This window comes from Carica papaya, chromosome 1 (assembly GCF_054855325.1).
Source record: "Carica papaya isolate Zhongbai chromosome 1, ASM5485532v1, whole genome shotgun sequence".
In the NCBI taxonomy this organism is placed as follows: Eukaryota; Viridiplantae; Streptophyta; class Magnoliopsida; order Brassicales; family Caricaceae; genus Carica; species Carica papaya.
The window spans coordinates 1241407-1260361 of NC_142309.1; the positions used below are offsets into that span (position 1 = coordinate 1241407).

At 28.6% G+C, this 18955-nt stretch overlaps 2 protein-coding genes across 2 annotated transcripts; both read right to left on the bottom strand.

The window, feature by feature from the left end:
• Positions 1 to 3185: 3185 nt before the first annotated feature.
• Positions 3186 to 4859, bottom strand: LOC110809735 (transcription factor MYB1-like). The gene is made up of 3 exons (XM_022035643.2): positions 4660 to 4859; positions 4424 to 4553; positions 3186 to 3720 (listed from the first exon to the last, which is right to left on the bottom strand). Exons 1-3 carry the CDS (start codon positions 4775 to 4777, stop codon positions 3186 to 3188), a joined length of 783 nt encoding a protein of 260 aa, XP_021891335.2. The 5' UTR covers positions 4778 to 4859.
• A 7382-nt stretch (positions 4860 to 12241) lies between these two features.
• LOC110824669 (transcription factor MYB114-like) lies at positions 12242 to 13469 on the bottom strand. Its single transcript, XM_022055202.2, has 3 exons — positions 13349 to 13469; positions 13102 to 13231; positions 12242 to 12764 (listed from the first exon to the last, which is right to left on the bottom strand). Exons 1-3 carry the CDS (start codon positions 13464 to 13466, stop codon positions 12242 to 12244), a joined length of 771 nt encoding a protein of 256 aa, XP_021910894.2. The 5' UTR covers positions 13467 to 13469.
• Between the last annotated feature and the right edge of the window lie 5486 nt (positions 13470 to 18955).

Sequence of the window (18955 nt, forward strand, 5' to 3'; positions counted from 1 at the left end):
AAGGAGAAGGTGGTTGCAGGATTTGTAGGTAATAAAATTGGTGGGTGTCATTTTTCTCTTGACTTTTCAGTCTCCTTCTCCATCGTATATTCCCTCGATTCATATATATATATATATATATATATATATATATACTTATTTTTTTTGGGACAAATAAGCAATACTAAACTGTTGAATCATCTCATAAATCAACTGCAGAAATCAGTATCATCTAAACCCATGATTGCATGATTCTAACAGTCTGCAAAACATGCATGAACAAAGTTCGTCTGCTACTAAAGATTTATGGAACTAAGGACTATGCTCATAACCTAATTAGAATCTCAACTAAAATTATGTAACGGTTTGGAACATCTTATTTACAAAAAAATTATATTACTACATTAAACACCATTAAATAAAATAAGTATAAACTGAGATACTAACGAGCAATATAGTTTAACCATCTCGAGAATAATTTTCTCGAAGAAACATTCATAACCCAAATATCCTTCCAAAATTTTGTTCTATTTTCCATTAATTGTTATTATTACGGTTAATTTAAAGTAAGCATTGTTGTTAGAAATTATATATTTGCATATTACTTCGTTGAAAATTGGTAAGCAGAACCATAGAAGTGAGAAAGATAAAAGCACGTTCCAATACATGAAAATATTGTAAGCAGAAATCTTTTAAATGTTAAAAGTTGATTCTCGCAATATTATATGTTTAAATTTATTAAATAAATTTATTTAATTTATATATCTAATAAACATAATATATAAATTACTACTTAAAAGTATCACAATACAACTATAATACTATAAGTCTGTATCCGTTGATTATAACTTCACTAAATACCCGGTAGTATACATAAATACTATATCCAAAAATTAACATTAGATATAGTAATAACAACGGGACGGGTTCAAAACAGGTTTTATTAAACCCGAATTTAGAGTGGATACATTTTTTTTTTTCATTTTTTTAAACTACGTTTGGTTTGTGAATTATTTGAATCTAAAATTGACTTTTTTATTTTTATATTAATGTAAATATAATTATATATATTTATAAGAAAAATTAAAAATATATATAATAATATATATTAATTATATTTATCAATATTAATATAATTAATTTTTAATGTAATGTATTATATTTAATATAAATATATAAAAGTAATATCTATATGTATATAATTGATCGAATCTAAATGAGTTCTAAAAAGTCAAATTTGAAATTGCCCCGAACCGATCACTTTTCACACCAATTTAAATTTAACTTGAACTAAATCCACACATTAATTAAAGAAGAAATACAAAGGATCATATTCATACACACACACATATATATATATATATATTTTAAAACAATATGTAATTTTTAATTTGGTGGTAAGTAGAATATCATAATCTAGTCATGTAAACTTAGTGCATGTTGACAAATGCCACATAGTGGACCAATTTTCCACACGTCCCGAGCATAATCACATCTCTTGAAAAGATGATCCACCTATTAATCTTATTTAATTAATCTTAATTAACATGTTTGCCTATAATCACAAATTAAATTATTTAATCTCAATTTTCACCGAGTCGGGACAAGTACTTTAATAATTGATACCGAATAAGGACATCATAATATTTTAATTTTTTAAATTTACTTTTAAATAGAATATAATTTATAATATTTAATTTAATAAAATAAAAAATTTAATTTACTAATGTATTAATAAATTTATTACGATCAAATTAACTAAATCTCAATTAACTTATTATATTTCTTAACGAATATAATATTTTATAATTAGTAAATTTTTTGTAATTAATTTAAACATAATAGATTAAAAATTTGATAAATATATATATATATAGAAAATAAAATATGACAGGTTGAGTTTAATCAATTTATCATGAAAGTACATCCAACAATTATGGACGAACATGACCGGTTGATTTAGCCACCATAATTTTACATATATATTTTTAAAAAATATATTAGAAATTCGACATAATATAAATAAATAAATATATATGTATATAACATGATTGGTTGAGTTGGATCAATTTATTTTGAAAGTACGCAAAGATGTCCCAACAATGATTTTAAGGCAAAATATTCCAATTTTAGTAATTTAATTAGATATTTTAATTGAAGGATTATGTTTAATCTAAGAATATTTCACCTCTTAATTAACTTATTATATATATACACTTGTATCAATATATTAGTTTTTCAACATTATGCGTGTGTTTTTTTTCCTTTGTTAAAATATATAAGTTAATATAATTATTTAATTAATAAATTTATAAATTTCTATTAAAAAATATAATATTAGCAACAATGTGTAATCAATAAAAATATTATATATGAAGTATATAATGAATTTTGAATATATATATTTTTTTTGTAAAAATATATAACAGCATGATATTATTATTCTAATAATAATTGACATATGTATATTCAAAAAATAATTACTAAACATATGAAAAACAATATAACCAATGTATATATTAATTAAATTAATTATATAATTGATTAAATTAATCAAAATGACACACACACACACACAAACAATTAAATTAATTATATGTCATGAATAAATTATAATCATTCAGTCATATTAATTTAATACATATACTAAAATAATTAAATTCATTTTAAAAATAATTAATGTTTTTAATGATGTGGTAAAAGTTATATATAGCTTTATGTGTATTATAAAAAATAATACCATAATTGGAGTAAGTGAAAGCTATTAACAGTTTAATTTACTTAGCAAACTTCTTACCCATTATTTTACAAAGTATATAAACTTTTTTAGTAAAAATATATATTTCATTAATTATATGATGTATATATGTATAAATTATAACTAAACATTTTGATGAGTATATATATAAAACCATATAAACTAATTCATATTCATAATCTTTTATATATAAAAAAGTATCAATTATTTAATTTTATAATAATTAATTAAAATATATAAAATTTATATTACAAATTACAACTTACATATACAAGGAGACTTATTACAGAAGATAAATTAAAACAAGTAACGAGAAATTAAAAGACAACTAACGTTAACGATAAGACAACAAATTAATATTTATAGTATCACAATGACAACGGACTACTTTCACCAAACCTAAAATAACTAATTAATTAACTAGCAATACTTAATTTTTTATTATCTCTTAAAAGTTCCAAAAATCTATATCTAAACTTGTCAAGATACGAATATTTTCTTCTTCATCTTCTTCTGTATGAACAACCGTAGGATCATCATTAATGATAATATTATCTACTTCGACGTAGTCGAAATTTTTATCAATGAAGTGATCTGAGTTAAGTTCAAAAGCACTTGTAGAGCTACTAAGTGTTATATGATCCATTTGTTTATCATCTACCAAGCTCTGCCACCATGAAATCTCGTTATCAGATTGATCAGTGGAAGCCATTAAAGGCTGGAAGTAGAGATTGTCTTGATTCAAGATAAGATGTTCCTGATTGTGATCAACGATAAAGGAAGATTTGCCTTCATGAGATACCAAGTTCTTTGAAAAAACTCGAGGCTGAGGCTTTATTGCATTCACTTTCACAACATGAAGATCTTTTCCATCATTTTTGTTAAGGAAACAATTTGAAGCTTTTTTTCGTAAATGAGTGTTCCAATAATTTTTCACATCATTAGCTGTTCTTCCAGGAAGCCTACCAGCAATCAGCGACCACCTGAATATATACAATTATATAATAATTATTTTTCTAATTTTCAATATCACCTACTAATAATTTAATTTTTCATCATATATATATATATATCCAAATATATAAACTAAATTAATTCTTTGAGAACATCTTATATAAAAAAAAATGTACTTCATGCAACTGACTAAGTGATTGAAAGGATGTATAAGAAAAAATAAAAATAACATTTTTTAAATACGTGTAGTCAAAAAATATTTTCGAAACACGCTATTTTGTTCTTTTATAATATTATAATTGACTTTTATTTTGACGCTCTTATAAACTTAATTACATAGTAAATTTTGACGTAGGTTTAATTGTTGTAAAATAAAAGAAAATTTGCGATGAATTTGGTATTTCTTTTTCAGAGAGATAGTAGGGTTGGAGATAGGTGTCAAACATAAGTTGTTAATTTTACAATGAAAATCTATAAAACTCTGATAAAATTAATATACATATATGCTTATATATAAACCTATACATGCATGCTTGGGTATGTACAGTGCTTCTTCAAAATATGAGAGTCTGGGCTATTGTGTTTGTTATTAATTATTTCGATCTCTAAATTAAGTTGTTTGCTTAGCCAGTTATGTAGACAATACATCACTATCTTTCTCCAGCTTATTGCAGCTTATGTATGATATGTATATATTATATGTTTGTATCTACGGGAAGGTCCTGCTCTTGCCTGTTTCCTAGAAGCTTATGCATTCTTATCATGAGATCAACTTCATCAGCAGTGAACTTTCCTCTGTTGATATTTGGTCTGAGATAATTCAACCACCTCAACCTACAACTCTTTCTACATCTATTTAGACCTGCAACATCCAATCAATAGACCCAGATGTATATTATCTTCTTCTTATAAACACATATATAAATGCAAATGTGTAAATATATACATATACACATATATAATATAACCTGCTGCGAGTGGGACTCGATGCCATTTTCCTTCTCCATTCTTCTCAATGCACTTCCTGAGGCGATCATCTTCCTCCGCTGTCCATGCACCTTTTGTCAATTCCAAAGAAGCCGCCATACACACAAAGCTCTACGCAGTCAAGTACTATACTTGCCGTGCCACCCAACTCGACTGATATACTCACACACACACACAACATATGTATATATATAGTATATATATATATAATACAGTCCATACTATTTCAGGCTCCTATGCTCGGTGACGTGGACTCTTATATCCACACATACAGCTTATTCATTCAATAGTAATATGCCTGATCTCTTGTTCCTTTCTGATATATATATATATATATGGGAAACTATGCTTTTGTATTTGTAATTATGCGTGTATTTTTCCCCTTTTTTAAAAATATACAATAATGTAATCAATATTTATTTTATTTTGTCAATATATATATATAAATATAAATTGCGGCCAAAGTATGTATTATCATGGTTTCTACTAATTGGTCAAGACATGTTTGAATAGGATTTTTAAAAAAAAAATTAATTTACTACATGTAATTAATTTAACACATACATATATATTTACAAAATTAATTTACAACTAATTTAATATGTGTATGTAAATTAGTTATTATATATGTATGAGTATATTTTTTTAATTTTTGTTTTAAGTCAATAAATTATACAAAACAATAATCAGATTAAATTTAAATCTAAATTTCTTAAAATTAATATTCTAAAATAAAATAATAAGTTAAAACTAAATATATATTCATATAATTATATTAATTAAGTTATATTTAAATAAAAATAAAATAATACCCGCAAAGCACATGTTAGAGACTGATATATATATATATATATATAAATATATATATAATCTTCTTCTAAGAAAGAAACTTAATGAGCGGTCAAATGAGAAATTGTCCATTAATTATATGGTTTTCTGTCTATATAATGATAAGAAGAAGTGGCTGTACTATGTGTGTGTGTGTGTATATATATATAGAAATTGTTCATTATTATATAGTTTTCTGTCTATATAATGATAAGAAGAAGTGGCTATACTATGTGTGTGTGTGTGTGTATATATATATATATAGAAATCGTCCATTATTATATGGTTTTTTGTCTATATAATGATAAGAAGAAGTGGCTGTACTATGTATATATATATATATATATATTTCTAAAGTAGGAGCAAATTTTATTGATGCAGTGTTGGCACGCAGCCTTCCACAAACTCAAAACCACACGCTCTCAACAAAGAAAAGACAGTGATGGTTATAGGATCGTACGGGACAGGTTTATACATTTTTACACCATTCCATATAAAGAAAATCCATACCCTTTTTGTACCTACAACGAATACCTTTGCTTTTACTAATGTTCACACCGTACTATTTATTAATTTACTCATCCCTACCAAAATGTATAGAGACGTATTAACAGATAACCTACTTATTGTCTATCTCTAGAAAAAATAAGCTTCTAAAATTTATATACAACAACTATATGTTCAACTTACATCAATCTAAACCATACATCAAATATATCAATTCATCATACTCATATCTTTACAATTCTAAAAGGGGAAGGACTGTTAATGGATGACTGAATTGTAGAAGTACAAATGAATCATGAATCTATTATATAATATTATCGTTTATGATCATATTACAAGAGAATGAATGAACCGTGAATCCACAGTATAACACTATTTTTTAGTGCATTGAATTGATAAGAATGTTGATTGATTATATAGAAAATGAGTAAGATACAGTTGGTGATATACGTGGTAGATAAAGGTCGTACATAGAAGAGTTAATGTCCAATGTGTATTGCAGCATAGTATCCTAAGAAAAGTGGTAGATATAGGTTATACATAAGAGAGTTAGTGTAATATATGTATTGCACCATAATATCATGAGAAAGTGATAGATATAGGTTATACATAGGAGAGTTAGTGTGGTATGTGTATTGCAGCATAGCATCCTAAGAAAGGGTCCTACTCATCGACACATAATTAATCCTCATGTATTACTTTTCTAAATCTCTAGAATACCATGTTCTTATACTTTAACTCCGTCACCTATAACCTATATACATATACTATCCTAACTTCTCCACCTAGAACTATACATATACATATACATAAACCACCATAACTTTCAGTTTATAACTTATATTTTATTACGAGTTACATCATATTCGTTTTTTGTATTGTCAATCAAACTTTCGTGTCAATTAAACGTATTAGAAAAATGTGTCAAATAATAAATCTATGATTCATTCTCGTACAATTTGATAGTCAATCAATAACCACCACCTTTTTCAATACCCCACCTATACATATCACCCATCAATAATGTCACATGAATCTAGGGCTTTATTTACTGAAATCTGAGAAGGATTTATTTACAATATAAGAAAAATACTACCACCAAAAGTTACAACGGTGAATATGAAGTCCAACCATAACAAAGGAACAAAAGATTAATATGGCTAAAAAATGATAATTCAAGAGTTGAGCTTGCAAAGAATTTGATGAGAAATACAAAGAATAATGATAAATTTATGGGTTATTGAGTTTTTAATTTTTGTAATTTTTCAAAAAAAAAGTCATGCAAGTGGGTTCGGTTTTGTTGTTTTATGAATGGAGGAAATAATTTTAGTAATCTATTTATACGTATATGATATAATCCTTTTTAGAAGATACGGATGTTATATGATATTATCTAAATTACAAGAAGAATTAAGTATAAAACAAGATAAAAGGATGCAAGAACATCGAGTTTTATTTACCCAAGGTGTGAGTAAATTTGTTGTTTCTCAAAATTATGGGTGCACATGTTTCTAAATATCAATATAAAAATAGTTAAATTAAAAAATTTACAACACATTTTCTCACTTATGAATTCAAATAATGTAAAGACTCATTACTATAAATAAATAAGGAGAGAGTGTATTAGATACACTCATCAATGAGAATCCACAAGTTCATGTCAATCTCATAAATAAATGGTCCCATGCAAGGTACGAATATATAAACATTTGTCAACCCAAAGGGACACATTTGTCAAGACCTAGGCTGCAGCTAGTTATTTTTGTCTTCAATTTATATCTCTATATAATATAAGAGGATATAAATGATAGGATTTGTGGTAACTAATATAGAAATAACAAGAACTATTGCTGATAGATTATGCAGTCACTCACGTACTTGTTCAGAAGCTTTGGTCTTGGTGCTTTCGCATGTCATGTCGGCCTAGACACCCTGCTGTAGCCCGCACTTATAATCTTTATATCTAAAAGATAATTGAATTATTTTTAAATATCTTTAATTTTATATCGAGTGTATTTTTTAACTTTTTGATGATATGATTATATATATCCCCTTGCCAATAGAAAAAAAAAATTCATAAAATCACTTAAATTAAGTGGGACGTGATTATTGCTTGGAGCCTATGGCTGTGCATTTAAAATCTATTTGGTGGGTCTGAGTCGTTGTGGTAGAGATTTTTTTTGGCTTGTACATATATTGAGATCACAAAAATATGAAAATCTATTAAAAGGAATTACTGTTAGATTAAACGAGAAAGAAATGAGGAATTTGATACTTTTGAGTTGTTTCATGGAGTTTCTAGGAGCGCTACTAATTTAAAAGTGCAAACGGAGAGGAGTCGTAATAAATTTAAAGACTTCTAAATTATTGATGTGTCTTAAATTTTAATGATATTTATTTATATTTTAAAATAATTTATTTGAATTTTTTTTGTAGTTATCATTTGAAATATTTGATGTATATTTTATATAATTTTTACTTGTAAAAAACTTTGTTAGTCTTTTTATAAATATGTTTTTTAATATATTAATATGAACTTTTAAATTACATAATAAAATTTTTCTTATCGGTGGATGTAGGCACATTGTCGAAGTGTGTTTGTGCATGATTCATGGATTAAATTTTTTTTTTCCAACAAATGATATGAGTGTTCGGGTTTGAACACGGATTAGTGAGAGATACTTAGAAAAAGTTGAAAAGTCACTGTTAACCTGTTCGGCCGGACCTTTACAACCAAACTGTCTCCGGTGCGGCGGTTTCCGGCGAAAAAGACGAAGCGCGAACAGATCAAATTCGATCTGTGCGTTTCCTGCACGCGGCGGCGGAAGAAGCTCGGTTGCTGTCGCGGTGCGGGACGATCTGTCGGCGCGACCAGAGCAGATCGAGACGAGGGACCGCGCGGCTTGGAGAAGACGACTGGTCCGCGGTCACTGGAAGAACAACAGATCGGGTCCGCGTGAGGAGGGCCGGAGAAGGGAAACCGAAGGCGGATCCGAGACGTCCGGCCTTGTCTGTGCGCGAAACCAGAGCCGGTGAGGGAGAACGCGCGCCGGAGAAGACAAACCAGCGCGGCGGCACCGGTTCGCGCGAGCCCTGATATGCGGCGTTCCCGACGGTTTTTCGGCGCGTTTTCACCAGATCGGTCCCGGATCCGTCGATTCCAACGTTCTTGTGCTTTATTTTGGTGTTTCCCAGGCGGCGGCCGAGCGTGACATCTCCGAAACAGCTGTTGGAGATCCTTTAGAACGGCGTCGTTTTTGAGGTTGGGATCTTTAATTGGCGCTAGTTTCCCTCAAGACGACACCGTTTTGGTGCTTCCCCCACCTGGAGAGTTGGGCTTTTTACCGAACTGGACCTCCTTTGGGCTCTCTTTTTTTTTGTTTCTTTCTGGGCTTTTGGGTGTTGGGTCTTGAGATTGGGCTTCATTGAAAACAAATCAAACTTCAATGTCGTCTCTAAGTGGGTATTAAAGAGGCTGTCATAATCCAGTCTTAAAAACTTAATGGCTGTTGACAAATGCCATAGAGAGCACTGGGACTTACGCCCCTCACACACCCACTCCACTCCATTTGAAATCTGTTTGGTGGCTTTTCATGGTCTGAGTTGTTGGGGTAGAGACATTTTTGGCTTATACATTATTTGGCTTATACATATATTGAGATCACAAAAACATAAAAATCTATCGAAAGAAAATTTTTGTTAGATTAAACGAAAAAAAAATGAGGAATTTGACACTTTGAGTTGTTCCAAAGAATTTCTAGGAGCGCGATTAATTTAAACTGCAAACAGGGAAGAGTCGTAACAAATATAAAAACTTTTAAACAAATTTGAAATACCCAAAAAAAAAAAAAATGCACTCATAAGAATGCTTAAAGAGCAAAATAAAAAATAAAAGTTAAAAACACCTTATAAGATTTGAGAAGAACAGAATTCGATGACTGAAGTAGGTATAAGATCGTAAAAGGCATTCACGAGCTTCAAAAACTTTACAGCGTGCTTTAAAAGTCATTTAAAATCCGGAAACTATGAACACGAAGCAGATTTTAGATATATTGTTGAAAATTTAATAGTTACATACGTGCAACGAGATGATGAGAAGGAAAGAAAAACCAGAAGAGGTTCAAAAATTGGCACTAGTTTTTTGGGCTAATAAAGATCTCGTTGAACGATGCCGTTTTGGGTTCCCCCCACAAAAACGATACCGTTTGCGCGCATGCAGTGGGAGTTGCTTACTCTATTTCTTTTTTTTTTTTTTCTTTCTAGGCTTTTGGGTGTTGGGTCTTGAGATTGGGCTTGGTTGAAACATTTTAATTTACGTTTACGTACTAAAAGATTTCCAACACTGCCATCCTCGAAAGCTTCTAATTCTCTCAGAGTGCACGGAAACTTCATGCACAAATGTACATGTATATATAAATCATATACGTATTTACGTGTGTTTTTCGTTTATGTGTGTACGTATCATTGTCAAATATGAGAAAGAGAAACCACAAGGGCCTCGGACTAGGTTTGTTATTTTACAAAAAGCAGAAATCAAACACAAAACATGAGATGAGGCCATGCATGCAACAGTTTATCTACATATATAATACACACACACACACACACACGTACATGTGTATGTATACGTGTGTACACGTGTTTATCTACACGTATAATACACACACACACACACACACACACGCGTATATGTATATACAAACACTGTGTTCAAGGAGCAACATTAGGTAAAGTTAAAGCAACGGGGGCAGGTCCAAGACAGGTTATATCAAACTTGAACTTATGCGGGTTTGAAATTTCGTGAATTTATAAGAAAAAAATAAAAATATATTTACTAATATATAATAACGTATATTAATACGTTATATTTAATACAAATATAAATCTATTTATATATATATATATATATATGTGCGTGTGTGTGTATATGGCAGTGAAAGATAATCCCTACGAGCATGAAAGTACATAGACTGGTTGGTGAACCACCAATATTACATATTTTTTAAAATATATTAGAAATTCGACATTTCATACATACATATATATATATATATATATATATGACATTACGTACATATATATATACACATATATGTATATATATATAACATGATTGGTTGAGTTTCATCAATTTATCATGCAAGTACATTTATAGCAGTGAAAGATATCCCAACAATGATTTTGGGATTGAGATTCTTTCTTATTTTTTTTCCTTTTTGGATATTTTAATAGGATTGACCGGAAGTAGAAACCGGATCTGGTCTGGTTCAGTTTTGGGAGTGGACCAAATTTTTATTTTTTTTTAAATATAATATTTATATATAATATTTTTAATTTTTAAAAAATATATAATTTGTATATTTAATTTCTTGATATTTTATTTGTATAATGTATATAATACACACACTTATATATAGTATTTACATATATGTGTTATTATTATCAGTTTATATAATTTTATTAATTAATCAATTATTAAGTTCAACAGATAAATACGTTATTTTCTTATCTTATATAAGAGATTGTAAGTTTAAATCGAATATTGTATATTAGACATATGATAATCAAAGAGCAATATATCCAATGTATAATTAATTAGTTTAATTATATACTAATTGGATTAATTAAAATGACACATGAATAATTAAATTAATTATATTTTATGAACATATTTATATTCATTGAATCATATTAATTAAATACATAAAATAAAAAATAATTAAATTATTTGTAAATATTTAATGTTTTTATTTGATTGGCTTGATGTGGTAAAAGTTATACATAGCTTTATATATATATATATATATATATATATGCTGTACACATAATATTATAAAAATTAATACCATAGTAGAGTTAGTGAAAGCTACTATAAGCTTAATTTACTTAGCAAATTTCTACTTATTAATCTAGAAAGTATTATATTTTTTAATAATAATATATATTTTATTAATTATATAATGGATGTACATAAATTCTAACACTGAGTACATTCTGAAATATACGAATTGATTCAAACTCATAATCTCTTATATAAAGAAAAAAAAATCAACCATTTAATTACATAATAATTAAAATATGATAAAATTTATATCAATACAAATTACAACTTATATATACTAAGAGATTTAAACAACTAACACTGTGACAATGGCAACTCATTTACTTTCAGTATAACTAAAGTAATTAATTAATTAATTAGTAATACTTAATTGTCTCTTAGAAATTTCAAAGATCTATGTCCAAAGACGTCAAGATACGAAAATTTTCTTCTTTCTCTCCGTCATGAGCAACCACAGGATTATCGTCAACCATAACATTATTTACTTCATTGTAGTCGAAATTTTTGTCAACGAAATTATTTGAGCTGGATTCAAAAGCATTTATTGAGCTACTAGGCGTTTTGTGGTCCATTTGTTTATCATCTAACAGGCTCTGCCACCATGTAGTCTCGTCGTCAGATTGATAAACAGAAGACATTAAAGGCTGGAAATTAAGATTGTCTTGATCCAATACAAGGCATTCTTGATTATGATCGCTAGTAAATGAAGATTTATCATCATGAAACACCATATTCTTGGAAAAAGCTCGAGCTTGAGGCTTTATTGCATTCACTTTCTCAATATGTAGACATTCTCTATCATTTTTGTTAAGGAAATAATTTGGATCTTTTTTTCGTAAATGAGTATTCCAATAATTTTTTATGTCGTTTGCTGTTCTTCCAGGAAGCCTACCAGCAATTAGCGACCACCTAGTAATATGCAAGTGTATAGTAATTATTTTTCTAATTATCAATATCATCTAGTTATAGTTTTCATCATACATATATCCTGGTATATAAATCAAATTAGTTATTTGAAACAATCGTGTAATTAGAAAAATAAAAATAACATTTTTATAAATTAGTGTAATTTTCGGACTCTTATCCACCTAATTACATAGTTGATCTTGACCTAATAAGATTAATTACTATAAATAAAATGATTTTTCAACTTAAATTTTAGAAAATCTTTGCAGACAACTAATAAGTTTATGCATATATATATATATATTATATGTTTGTATGTATAGGAAGGTCTTGTTCTTACCTGTTTCCTAGAAGCTTATGCATTCTCATCATGAGATCAACTTCATCAACAGTGAACTTTTCTCTGTTGATATTTGGACTCAGATAATTCAACCACCTCAATCTACAACTCTTTCTGCATCTATTTAGACCTGCAACATCCAATCAATTAACTCATATATATATATATGTATATATATCTTCCTTGACTATCTGCGTATATACATGCGAACATGTAAATATACACATATACACAGGTATAACATAACCTGCTGCAAATGGGACTCGATGCCATTTTCCTTCTCCATACTTCTCAACACACTTTCTGAGACGGTCGTCTTCCTCCGCCGTCCATGCACCTTTCTTCAACCCTAAAGGCGCCTCCATAAACACCAATCTCTCCCTTGTTCAATACAACCCTCGCTGTGCCGCTGAACTTAACTTACACACACACACACACACACATCTATATAAAGTCGTCCGCTGCATGTAGTTAATATTATTACTGTTTACTTATAAAATAAAGTTTATTTTTAATAATTTATGATAAATATTAGATTATTCATAATTGATACAACATATTATCTTAGAAATTTAGGTTAGTAGTATGGATTTTAACCAATTATTTAAATCTGTAATTCATAATTTCGCCTGATTGACAGTATGGATTATCATACCATGCGTGGAACTCTGGATCAGAAGCATTACATTAAAATCATCATAAATAAATGGTCCCAGACAATGTACGAATGTCAGGTTCCATAGGCTGCAGCTAGTTTATTTGTCTTTATATAGAAATACCAAGTCATGCAAAACAATTTAACAGACTAAATTTAAGTTTAAATTACCTAAAGTTATTATTATTTTTTAAAAAATTGGTATTTCTGAAATTAACCTAAATATATTTAATATAACTAATATTAATTAAATTATATTTGAATGAAATAATCCATTAATTACATGTATTTGTATGATTCAACCCTACCAGTCCAACAATTATAAGCTGTCAAATGGGAAATTATCCATTAATTATATGTTTTTCTGTGTATATAATGATATGGGGAAGTGGCTTTACTATATATATTTCTAAAGTAAGAGCAATCTTTATTGATATAGTGTTGACATATTACCTTTCATTAATTCAAACCTACACCTTCTTGACAAAATAAAGATAATGATTGTTACAGGACGTATATGAGATAGATTTATAGGTTTTCACACCCATCTTATATAAAAGAACAAGTATATATATATATATATACATACTTATATTCATCTTATATCAAAATAGATTTAATGATAAACATGAGAAACTACTTATGGAGTAACGATAGGTAATTAAATTTAAATAATTAGTAAAAGAATATAAATAAATATTTACATAATATGTTGTTCATATTTATACCAAATTTAATTATTTATATTATTTAATATAATACATAAAATTTAATTTTAGAATTCATACACCAGTAAATATAAGTATAGAATGAGTATATGATTATTTATACTTGCTCTGTACCTATAACGAGTATTTTTTCTTTTACTAATATATATAGTACTATTTATCAATTTCTCTCATCTCTAACAAAGTGATTAAAAATAGATTAGCAAGTAACTCAATTGTTGTCTATTTCTTGAAAAAGTCAGCTTGTAAACCGATTATATAACAAATGTATCGATTCATCATGCTCACATCCTTGCAATTCTAAAAGGAAAGAGTTATCGATAGATGATCATATTGTAGAAGTACAATGAATCATGAATCTATTATATAATATTATTGGTTATGATCAGATTCTAAGAGAATGGATGAGATATAAACAACATAATGCTATTTTTTAGTATTTTTAATTGACGAGAATATTTGATTGATTGTATAAAAAATGAATAAGATACAGCTGGTGATATACACGATAAATGTAGGTTATATATAGGAGAGTTAATGTGGTATATCCATTGCAGCAGAATATCCTTGGAAAGGGTCCTACTCTTTGATACATAATTAATCCTCATATCCTCCTTTTTTAAAGCTCTAGAATATCATGTTCTTATACTCTGACTCTATATCTTAAAACCTATACACACTTATTACCCTAATTTTTCCACCTAGAACCTATACATATACATATACAACCCTAACTCCTTTTTTAGAATCTATATTTATTGCTTATACCAGTAACTGCAACCTACTTATTTTTTCGTATTATCAATCAATTTTTCGTATTAATTAAACACGTTAGAAGCAAATATCATACAATAAATCTATGATTATGATAGCCCATCAACAACCACCACCTCTTTCAATACTCCACCTATACATATCACCCAGGGCTTTGTTTGTTGAAATTTAAGAAGAATTTGTTAACAATGTTAAAAAGGTACTACCACCAAAAGTTACAAAGATGAATATGAAGTCCAACCATAACAAATGAACAAAAGATAAATATGGCTAAAAATGGTAATAAGAGTTGGGCTTCCAAACAAATTGTTGAAAAATACACAGAATAATCTTAAGCTATGGTATGGATTGGTTATTATATTATCGTTTGAGCATTCAATTTTTGTAACGTTTCAAAAAATTATGCAAGTGAGTTCATTTTTATTGTTTTATGAACAAGGAAGTTATTTTAGTAATCTATTTATACATATATGATATAATTCTTTTTAGAAAATAAGATATTATATGATACCATTTAAATTACCAGAAGAATCAAATACAACACATGAATATTACACCATAACCTAATCTTCTAATACACAAAAAAAAAATATTTATGGATTCAAATAAGAGAGAGCTTGCTTTTGGACTATTCTCAATAACGAATGCATATTTTTGTAGGAAAAAAATATAATCTATGAAGCAAGATAATAAAAATATTATTTACTTCTTGCAACGCTTGAAATATTATTTGAGGAACGTCTTGAAACAGTTAATCCAGAAAAACAAGTAGGATGGATGGCGGCGACAAAAGGAAAACAAAACAATGAGCACAAGATAAAAGGATGCAAGAACATTGAGTTTTGTTTACCCATGGTGTGAGTAAATTTGTTGTTTCTCAAATTATGGGTGCACATGTTTCTAAAAATCGATAAAGAAATTATTAAATTACAAAATTTATAACGGAAATTCGATAATTTAGAACGGAGATTCGATAATTTAAACTTTATAGTTTAATACATTTTTTCACGTATAAATTCGATGAAATAAAAGAAAAAAAAAACAAGAATCATGTAAAAACTTATTACTATAAATAGAAAAATGACCTTTAAATTACTCTCTGAACCACAAAATCTAAAACAGTGCAGATAAATGAAATTACAATAAACCTAAATATGCAAGAGACATGACCTTTACTAAACTGTTTTCCAACTCTATTTTTGATCGTTAAATCTTGCCCAATACTAATCCTTTATATATATATATATATATACATACATATAGATATATGTTGCATCATCATGCAAATATGACATTGTAACGTATCCACCATGCCCAATCTCTTTTACTAGCAGCAGCTTTGGTGTGTAATGCCCTAACATTTCTAACTCATTTCATATAGAGGAGAATGAACTCTTCTCTCCCTCGCCCTTGAGCCCGTAGGATACATGAAGAAGAAAAAAAAAAAAAACCAGAAGAGGCTCGAGAATGAAGCCCCAGAAAATGCTGTTGGAGACATTGAGAACGGCGTCGTTTTCTGGGTAATAACGATCTTGTTGGACGATGCCGTTTTGGGATCTTTGATTGGCGCTAGTTTCCCTCAAGACGACACCGTTTTGGTGCTTCCCCTGGAGTGTTGGGCTTATGCCCGAGCTGGACCTGCTTTGGGCTCCCTTTTTTTTATTTTTTTTTTGTTTCTTTCTCGGCTTTTGAGTGTTGGGTCTAGAGATTGACGCTTCATTGAAAACAAAGCAAGTTTCAATGTCGTCTCTAAGTAGGTATTAAAGAGGAGGTCGTAATCCAGTCTTAAAAACTTAATGGTTGTTGACAAATGCCATAGAGAGCAGTCATTAGGGATGAGCACTGGCACTGATCGTCCTCCAACCCACTCCAAGGCAACTCGATAGGAGTAGGTAAATCTCGTAATCAACAGGGTATCGATATCTATAGATAGAAAGCGATATACCGAAAACAAATATAGAAGCGCGCTGATTTAATAATTTACCCATCACGCCGCCCTCGTCTCGCCCTGCACCACCTTTCTATATAAAATTACTGTATTTTAAATTTTACTTAAGTTAATTAAATTTTGATGAATGAATATTTAAAATTATACACTTATAATATTAGTTCCTATTGGTTTTTGAATATTTAAGTTATAAGAATTACTCAAATACCATATAAGATTTTTTAAAAATTAAATAAATGAGACTCAGTAATAATAGAAAGTTCTACCCACTTTAAATATGAGGCGAACGTACACTTATGTTTTTATTAACAGCGCAGACATAAAACATCCGTTCATATATCTATCCACCGTATCCTCATCTCTGAGACTAACTTTTCCACAAGAAAAAGATGATCCACGTATCAATTGATGTGTTTGTCTATAAGACAAAACTAAATTATTAAGTTGTGTAAAAGAAAAAAAATATTATGATTCAATGATTTGAACCGAAAAGTAAGCTCTTGAATTTGTCAACAGACTAATGATAGGCTTTTTGATGAATGAAAAGATTGTTTTATCTGAAAAAGAAGAGAAAACTTTTGCACATACCTGTTGGCATTGGACATATGTATATATATATATATATATGTATATATATACATACACACTCGTTGTAAAGAGGTATGCCCCCACAACGAGACAAGAGAGTATGAAGTAATAATTAATATTTGGAAATGACTTGAGCATGATTCTGATGTTGGGAGCAGAAGATTCAATCTTCAACGAGTTGGGACAAAGTTTTCAATGAATGATATGAAATAAGTAAGTACATCATGATGTTTTTCAACCTTACGATGCTGCTATTATTTATGGCTTATCTCTAAATGAAATATGACTGGTTGATGATCAATTTATCAACTTCAAGAAAATACCAACAAAATAATTCTAAGATATTTTAATTATATAATAGAAATGCATGTTGTGTAATATGTAGGATTGAAAGGAAACACTTGGCTGGAGGAGGACCAAGAGTGGAAGGCGTGCGTGCTGTGTAATGTGTGTGGCTTGCATGATTCGTGAAGCTGGAGAAGGAAGGTTGCTCATGGCATGCAACAGAGAAGACTAAAGAGGAAGGAAGGTATATGCGTACAACAATGAAATGAGACTAGAAAGGAAGAGAAGAGAAAATCTTTAGGTTTAAAACTCTAACATCTATGTATAATACTTTTTTCTTCAGTAATCACGTCTAAACTAGAAAATACGTAATACGAACTAAAATTTTCAATCCTAATATTTTAGAATCGATGATTAAACTATAGTTAGTCCGTTTAATTCAGTTTAAATCGTATAATCTATTTTGATTTTTTTTTTAAAGTTTAGATTGAATTATGCATGTTCTTACGGTACGTAGTTGATAAGATCAAAATAGTATATACTAACTATTTAGTAGCGTAATGTTAGGTAAGTAGGAATATGTTTTAACGAATATAAAATGTATTTTTCTCACGCCAAGATGAAGAAGAATGTTTCTCGATTATGGATCAAGATGGTTGTGCTTCAAATAAATCTAATCACTCACTTGCGATTAAAGGATTATATTTTTATCTAAAAATATTTTATTTTAAAAAATATTTTCTCTTTATAATTATATTTGATTAAATTTATACTTTGAGGTATAAAAGAAAAATCATCAAATATATATATATATATATAGAGAGAGAGAGAGAGAGAGAACAAACTAATACTATTGGAATTGCAAGGAGGTTTCAA